Source organism: Psittacula echo (assembly GCF_963264785.1).
Source record: "Psittacula echo genome assembly, chromosome: 11".
Lineage (NCBI taxonomy): Eukaryota > Metazoa > Chordata > Aves > Psittaciformes > Psittacidae > Psittacula > Psittacula echo.
The window spans coordinates 17,108,567-17,117,835 of NC_137746.1; the positions used below are offsets into that span (position 1 = coordinate 17,108,567).

Below are 9,269 nucleotides of genomic sequence, written 5' to 3' on the forward strand. Positions count from 1 at the left end.
CTCCCTTTTCTTCTTCCCTCTCTCCTTCCTCCACCCTAGTATTCAAATTCTTTACTTAGGTAGATAAGTTTATTCTACCAGTTAAGATAGAATAAATGTGTTTTCTTCCTAGAAAACACATGTATTTTATATATATATTCAGGACAGCTCCTGTTTTCCCTGTGTGAAGAGATTTGCATGTGGAAGGCAATAAAAAAAAAAAAAAAAAGACCCTGTTATTAAAATTGAAAACACTGTGGAAACACGAAGATCCGACTGCAGCAGCAGCAGGCAATTCCACTCTATTTTGTTATGCTCCCCTTCATATGGACTGTTTGGTCCCGGAGGATGCTAGCTTGCTTCACTGCCATGTTTCCCTTGGGGCTGAAAGGGGATCACAATTTAGCCAGTGTACGCATTACTCTGAGAGAAAACCAAAGATGGTACTCACCATTCAAGGGTTAGTTGTTACTCACTATACAGTAGTTTTTATTACAGATCCTTCAGTGTCTCAGGATAGCTTTGGCCTAATAAGAATTTGCTAGGCATGTCAAGTACAGCCAGCCTATACCAGTAAGAGAGGGTATTTAAAGATGTGACAACATTTCTGTTAGTACTTTAAAAAGTATAGCAATATTAGTGCCATGCCAGAGAAGTTTCATGCCCCAGGCAAATAGTAGCTTCTCGAGCATGTCTGTAGAGGATCATGGTTGGGCAGCACGACAAGCACAGTCTCTCAGAACTCTTCACTATCCTTGCTGTTATGATCCCTAATTTTCTATGTGGAGCTGCTGGATGTGGGGTGTTTGTGATTTGAATAAATATAGTGGGTAACAAGTTTGAATCTGTGGGAAGGTAGGATGCAGTGTGGGTCCCAGAGGCAACAGGCTAACACTATCATCTGCCCACAGATCATTTCCTCTCATAAATAGCTATACTTAAGTGTCTCAGAATCCTCTTCGGTTAAACCTCTGTTCCTTCCCTGGAATACAGCGTGTTGTTTGTGCTGATACTGCTGTAAAAATGGGTGTTAAACTGGTTGAGCACAGAGTTGCTGTGGCCAAGGTGGTTAGAAGGCATAGAATTGGACCACTCTCCCACACCATGACTGGGGATATTAGAGAGTGGAGAGTAGGAATTAAAGCCTACCATATTCTGACCCATTTTGTCAGTGGGCTCAGAGTTAAGTCCCAAAGGCACCATGCGGCTCCCTGAGTTAGAGCCGTTAACATACGCAGTCATACTGGAGAGGAAGTTACTGAGGCATGGGCTACTGGAAGCTGGAGGTGGAGATCCTTTCTCAGGTGAATTGTCAGTCCCAGGTGATGTATTTTCCAAGATATCCTGATGCTCTACAGCTTTGGGGCTGCCAGTCAGGCCACTATCCTCTGATTTCTCAGATGCAAGAGTGGCAGCACTAGCCCCAATGTCAGACTTCCTTTTCCTTTTCCTGCGAAAGTTTCCATTGTCAAACATCTTTTCACAGTTCGGGTCCAGAGTCCAGTAATTCCCTTTTCCTGTCAAAGGGGAAAAAAGGCATATTTTTAGCTTAAAACTATGCATAGACAGAAAAGAGCAGTTACTTAGAGCTTTACAATGTTTCATTTCCTAGAAACAGAACAATTGCATGAGCAAAAACCATAGGCATTTTTTAACCACACAAAAGCAGAAATCTGTTGAAATCAGAAAAAAAAGTGTAACATTTTGGGCTGTGTCCTTTAGCCCTGACTCTTCACACAGATAAAACTACAAGTGGAGCCATGGGGAAGGGGGTTTTTTAGTTTGTTTCCTGAGTGAGGGAAAGAGGTTTTTATGTAGCTGGTTCTCTGAATTTACAGCAGAGTAACATAGCCCCATACCGACTGTTCCTCCAGGTAAGATAGGTTTCTAGTGAGAGAGAACCACATTTTTTGCCTTCTGAGGCAGCATAATTGAATAGTTTTTAAATGTTCCCAGTGGTTCTTAACAGCTATTGATAGAAAACAATAAATAAAGGAACAGTCTGACTGCATAGAAGCTAAGGGGTTGGAAACAGCAGAGATCTGATTCCAAGCAAAAACTGTTTGAAATAAATAAAATAAAAGCAGCCTGCTCTCCTCTTGAGAGTTACTGTTGACCCCCTAAAGCAACACAAATCTGAGTCTGCCTTATCCCCTTTCTGTTAACTCCCAGTTCAGTTTGACATAAGCCATATGTATTACACTGAATGGGTTTTGAATGTGACTTGCTCCATTAGACTGCTCCTGTGCTTGCTGAGCCTTTGCTCAGCACATTGATCAGTTCTCAGGGAGACCTGGAGCAGTAAAGAATCCCCTTCCCTGCAGAAGTTTAATAGCCACACTGGTTCAGACCTCAACTATTCTAGTTCAGACCTATGAAAATAGAACTACCATATGTATGTCCCATATCTAGGCTGTCATGTCTCTTTATAATGCATTAAGCATTTTTAGATGAATCACATTCATCTGGGCGGGAAGGGGTAGAGGGGGAAGGGAAAAAAGGCGGAGAGGGCTCTACCTGGATCATCTTCATCTCGGGGCACCTTCTTGAAGCAGTCATTGAGAGACAAGTTGTGTCGTATGGAGTTCTGCCAGCCAGCCTTGCTCTTGTTATAAAAGGGGAAGTTGTCAGCCACGTACTGGTAGATCTGACTGAGAGTCAGCCTCTTTTCAGGTGCTCCATGGATAGCCATGGCAATAAGTGCAGAGTAGGAGTAAGGTGGTCTAACCAACTTCATCAGCTCTTCTTGGGATGGGAGAGGAAGCCAGCCAAGGTCAGTCCCTCCCAAGCCGTGCATGTTAGGCAAGAGCTGCCTTTGCATCCCATAAGACTGAGGAATGAAGGGGCTGGCATTGGATCCTGGGAGATATGGTGGTGGGGTAATGGAAGGTCCATTTAGCCAGAGGTAAGGATTGGGAGTGGCATTGTAATCCGTCGTCTCAAAGGTGCTGGGTCGTTGTGGACTAGGGATGTTCTGTGGATGGAAAAAGTTCTCATAGTAGATACTCATCTCTGGAGGTTCTTGACCAATATTTGGAAACTGTGGGCTGCAGCGCGGTGGTGAGTGCGTTTGTGGATCAAAGAAGCTCATGCTCTAAGCCAGCAGCTGAGAAGTTATGACACGCCTGTGCTAGTGCTCCCTCCCCAAGACAGGTGCATCACCTGTGCCCTTCCCTACCTACTTATGCACCTGTAAATGCTTCAGCCTGTGTGCAGGCTCCACCCCACAGCCCTGAGTGGCTGCAGATGAGGACGATATCCTTTTTGGAATGCTGGCAGACCCAGCTAGTCATTGATGTCACGTCAACCAAACAAGAAAGTCACAACTGTTCATCTTCTTAAATGAATGAAGGAATTTTCCACTAATGTGATGCACGTAAGGAAAGTGTAAGGTGCCTTGAAGTTAAAACTCCTCATCGGAGATCCTCCTTGTTCTACCTTTCACAATTTAGCATTTAGTAATTCTTTCTTTTTAAAGAAAAGCCATTTTGTACTGCTGCTACTAACACCTCAGAATGCAAAAGCCATTGTCACTCATATATATATGAGGCATATATATATATACACATATATATATATGATATATGATATATATATATATATGAGGCATATATATATACACACACAAGAAAAAGGAGAAGGTCAGGCCTCCTTTTCCTTCTGTAATTTTAATTGCAGAGTTGCTTGTACTTCCCCCTAGGCAATCACAGTACTGCAGGCAAATTCTGTAGCTGGTTACTCATGTGAGTAATCTTGCTAATATAAATGGAATTACTCCCTAAAGTAAGGATTAATCTTGTGAGAAGAAAAATGTCAAGCTTAATCATCAAACCTTTCTTTAGAGCTTAAAGTGGCGAACTGAGATGGGAAATCATTCGTTGCTTCCTCTTTGCTGCCAGATTGGTGCAGAGAGCTCATAAAAACTTTTAGCAGAATTTGCAGACAGGAAAGAGGCAGTGTTCAGCACAGCTCTTTTAGCAAAGTTCTAATACCTTTGTAATACGTTTGTATCTATACAGACAAAAGTCGATTCCTCAACATTAAGTAACAAGGAAAAACCTCTAGCACTTCTATGACTTAGAAACATACTTACTGCCTTGCATGGCACCCCACACTTTCAAAGGAGGAAAAAGCAATCTTACTGATACCTGTCTCAGAAATGGGGACAGCTCTTCACTGCATGACACACTGCACTGTAGTTAAAAGCAGGGTTGCAGTTACCTTCAGAAGTGATATTTCCATATTTTTTTATGTTTAAGGAACATATATACATTTGGAACTTGTCTCAGCCTTAATATCACATGCAATTAAAGAAAGTCCTGGTATGACAAGGCCTTTAAGATGGCTCTAGTCCTATAATTTCTGCAGAAACATGAGTTTTAACCTGTGGATTTGAATTTCTGGCTGTACCAAAGACTTTTTTGCTTTGTCACACATTCATCAAATCACTTAATCTTTTGTGCTATGGCACCACCGAGATTCCCTACTCTTCAAGCATTAGTGATTCACCAATATCACATTAATATCATTGTTGCTATGAAAGGTACAAAAAAATCACTGGAAATACAACTGGAATGTTGAGTGCAAAGGACAAAGCTAGCCAGGAGCTAGCAACTTTGCCAGCTCAGAAATGCATCTCCACAGCTTCTATTTAAAACACATGCCTGCACTGCACAGAAAAGCATTTGTAGCACAACTAGTGATAAGCAAGTTGCTATTTTAGTTGGAATGACTGAGAATTCAGTTGGTAAATGCTGCCTAGCCTATGCAGAGGTACACATTAAACAGACAAAAGTGAAGCAGAACATAGTGGGGCTGGCTTGTTTTCTAAATGACAACTTCTGTGCAAAAGGGGACTTGGACAAAAACCCCAAATGATTAATTTTTTAGGAAATAATAATGTGAGCACCTCCCTCCTCAAGAAAGCTACCTGGAATAATTATTTTCTCCATAGAATCTGAGTTACAAACTTGCAAAAAGATGCCTGAGCAACATTGCCTATAGCTTCCTAATCAACTGACATATAGCTATGTTTTTAAATTAATCTGTAGTCCTGCAAATGTTAATGCTACAAATATCACTAATAATACAACCATTATTTGCAGAAGAGGAACAAAACATTTAAGAAATGCCAACCTATTCCCCCTCTTGCAAACAAGAGAAACTTGCAAATTTATTACTACTTAGAGCTTGTTTATTCCAAGAAATAAAAACTCGGCTAACTGCATCATGGACTTCCATGGGTCACATCTAAATACTTCTTCCTTGAGGTGCTCTGCATGCTAAATTACAATTAAAATACACTGAAGTGCATGCTGAGTGAATACATGCTTTGAAACTATGCCAGGCTTTACAAAGGAAGAAAATATTACTTCTGCAGCCAGAGACTGATGAAGGTTGTAAAACCTCCTCTGTACATTAATCTTTCTGAAGTTCTGGTGCAGTGCATTTTAGCATGGTCAAATCCAAGCTGTGCTCTACTGCTGCCTGAGAATGCATGTTACTGCCAGACCCACCTTGATGTGCCACCTGAGCAAAGTTTCACACACAACTAGGTAAAGCAAGGACAAGGGTGAAGAATAGCAAGTACTGCTTTTAGAGCCATGAAGTACAAAGACAACTGTAGGCTTCTGCCCATGGAGCTCGGAAAGAAAGTGCAAAGGTCTGATCCCTCCCTGGCATGTGTGTGTTGGCACAGGCTCTAGCAGAGACACAATACCATCAGCAACATTTTTTCTTCCAACTGACTGTGCTGATTTACTCAGCTCAGAGTATAAACACTGCCAGTAAAAGTGGTCCTTTGCCAGTCCTATGGGCACACCTCACTGCTCGGGAGTCACTGTAGTGCATGTTCCTGTACAGCACTTCCGATGTAGATACTCACATGTAGGCAAAAGGCAGCAAAGAAAGAATAAACTTTGCTCAAACTGTGATTGCTGAGCAGGGCTGGTCAGAACTGGAGATAATTGAGTCTAGCCAGGAATACTGCCCTGGGGCCCTCACCACTAAAGCTCCTGGTCCTGGCAGGGCTGGGAGAAGGTAACAATCCTAGAAATGGAGAAAGGAGAAGGAAAAATGGTGTGGCTTCCATATAAAGAGGCTGGGAAAATGTCATATGCTGACCAAGCTATGCTAACAGATCACGTTTAGGGCTGAAAAACTAGAAATAAAATGCAGGCTGATGCTGGAGTCAGAGTTTAGTAATCATTACTTCCAAAAGCATTGGGTTTGCTGAGGTCTTTCTAGGCAGGATGCTGTCCTGGTTGCCAGCTGGGGTTAAACCAGGACAGATGTGTCATGCCATGTTTTTAACATTTCTTTTTACTGCAGTACAGTACTATACAGCCCTGAATGCACATTTCTACCAGTTGGAAGCCTGATCAACCACAGATTGTTATTAAGTCAAAGACTGTTGTCAGCTCTTGTGTTATCTGAATATTTTCCTTCTCTCAATTTCTTAAGTGAAACTCCAAAACCTGCAAGGTTGAGACCGAGCCCCTGCAGAACTGTTGATGTCTGTAAGGGTTTTTTAGATCAACTCCCATGTACCTCTCTGCTCCAGCCAAGATTAGTATTTCTTCACACTGATTGCCCTTGAACAAAAGAAACCATAATTGCCTGAAATCTTGGGTTATGAAAAGTTCAGATTGATTCCTTTAAAACTGGGATTCCTCATCATTTTCACTTAGACTCCAAAGTAACCTGTCCAGTGCTTTTGAAATGCAGTGACCTGGGAGAGGTGCATACACACCAGCACACAGCAGGGAACAGAAGCACAGATGTCAAAAAGTAGAGAATAGTATGCGGAATGCTGTACACATTTGTAATGCTTTGAGTGAGATACTCCTACTTCTCTTCTTAACTGGATCTTTCAAAACAATAAAGCAAAATAATGCATGATACCTACTAGTCTTGTAAGTACCTTTAAGTCAGCAAGCTCTTTCACAGGGTGACTGTTTTAGAGAACTTAGATCAAAAATACCATGCCTGCGCGATGCAAAGTATAACAGTGCAAACCCACTCTAATAGCTCACACAGGTACCAAATTTTGTAGTAGTAGCTTCATCCTGGCCAACTCTATAACATCCTGCATATCATTTGTTCCTCATATAGACAATATAAAGCAATCTGCACCAGGTACTTCACTAGTTCATCAGAAATTCGATTCATTGTTTACTCTTGATCCCGATACATATTGCCAGTTAACAATGTGTATAACCCCAATTGTGATGTATTATCACACCTTAACACCTAGCTGAAGTAAAGTTCATATAAGCTATTCATGTGGTAACAAGGATGAGGGGAAAACCTGCTTTTAAAAGGAGAGTTCCTCTCCAACTCAGCTTACCAAGCAGCCCACCGAGTTTCAAACACATCACGCACTGACTTCAGAAACACTCCTGTATCCATCAATAATGCATTTTCACATAAAAATGAATTCTCTATAATCTCAGCTGTCTAGGAGGTTACGTGTAGAAGTTCTCATGTCTTACTCCAATAATTGTCTGCCCACAAACTAAACTACACCATCCGAAGAAATAAGGTGTAGCAGGTGAAACAATGTCATCTCAAGGTCCTTCCAAAAGCATACAAAATGTAAACTACAGTATTGCAAAACAAGGGAACTGGGCTTTATATCGAGAAATGCAGGTTGAACATTAAATTAATGGAAAAGACAGGATCATTTGGATATGAGCCATAAGTGCTGCAATGCTAGAATGCCCTTAGACTTTTTAAGTCTTTCAGAAGGAAACCACTGTGGATTTTTAAAGGAACTTTATAACTGGGGTTTTAGAAGACTGTAAAACCTTATGAGGGCTCATAGCTGCTTTCTCACTATGAGAACTATGCAATAAAAGTAGTCATAATTCCTGCTTCAACAAAAGCCATCCACCGTCTTGCCACATATAATATGGCAGAGGGGATTAGGTGTCCCCTGACTTATACGTAAGTCATGACAGACCACAGGCAGGCAAGAGATCTATAGCTTCCATTTGGCTGCGGGTGGCTTCCATGAGATCTGCTGCATCTAGATACACAGACATGCTCAGCCCTGTCACAGAGGGATACCTCAAGTCTGAGCCAGACACGGAGAGCTTAGGCTACAAATTCCTCTCATGTTAGAATCCGAGGCATCTCTCAGCTATGGGAAATCAGTACAACTAGAGATACTTCAATCAATCATACTTGGAGAACCTCACTGCTACTACCAAATTCCAAACATCTGAAATGCTTGCCTGTTTCAGATTATCTGCTTATTCGTCTATGCTTACCACTAAATGTCTGTTCATACCAGGAATAAATGGTCCTAAAATCAAATGAGGTGCTGTATGAACATATAGTATTTACCATGGAAATTAAACTGTGCACCTTTCCAAACACCTTTACAATTTAAATTATTGCATATTCCAGTGAGATGTACAGCAGGATTTATACAAAGGAAAAAAGTGACATGCTAAAACTTCTGTTTCAGTCAGATTTCAGCATCAAGGTATTTGCTTGCATGGATAAATCAGCTCCTCCCACTCCACAAGGTAAATGGAGATCTCATTGAGAAGACATTTTAGAAGCAAGGATTTTTCAGAAGACATAACTTCCCCCCCCCCCCCCCCGTTTGTTCAAGATGTTCTCCGCCCTTTGGTACTTACACAACACAAACACTTGGCGAAAATTAATTAACAACTAAACCTGATAAGTGAATTGGAACAAATAAGTGCAGTGAACTACTCTATAGACACACCCAGTCACAGATAAACTTGTTCTAATGTACCAGGGTTTAACTGCAGTAAACTAAGATCATCTAACTTGTGAATAGGGTGATTTACAGTGTTAATAATCCTTGCACTTCCAGTTGCTCCACTTCGGTTTTCCAGTATCTGAATAGCTGCAGATACATTATATCGGCAAAGTATCGCAACTTCTTATCTCCCCCTAGTGACAATTCTGGGAAATATATCGAATCAGTTGGGATCTGCCCTAGAGATAACTTCGCAACAGCTTTTTACACTGGCCCCTTACCAGTATTACATAGATCCAGATCTAATTCTGGGATCTGTCAAAATAACCAATTGTATATGCAAACATTTGTAAATTTTTCATATTAGAATCCTTCATTTGCTCTGAAATCCTGTGCAAAAATTCTGTAAGTTTAGAGACTTATGTCCGGTTTGCCTCCTTTGCTCTTCTCTTTTCCAGGACTGATCTTCAATAGTACTGTTTTCTTGTCTCATGAAGGAAGTCTAAATGCATTTGTTAAGACAGATTCTATAAATTCAGGCACTGTGCATTAG

The 9,269-nt window shown here is 41.2% G+C and overlaps 1 protein-coding gene across 1 annotated transcript; it reads right to left on the reverse strand.

Moving 5' to 3' along the window:
• Positions 1-942: 942 nt before the first annotated feature.
• FOXI1 (forkhead box I1) lies at positions 943-3,070 on the reverse strand (the record flags this gene model as incomplete). The annotated part of the gene is given in 5 exon segments (XM_080627096.1): positions 943-1,011; positions 1,013-1,042; positions 1,044-1,079; positions 1,081-1,496; positions 2,497-3,070. Coding segments are annotated over 5 exon segments (1,125 nt in total).
• Between the last annotated feature and the right edge of the window lie 6,199 nt (positions 3,071-9,269).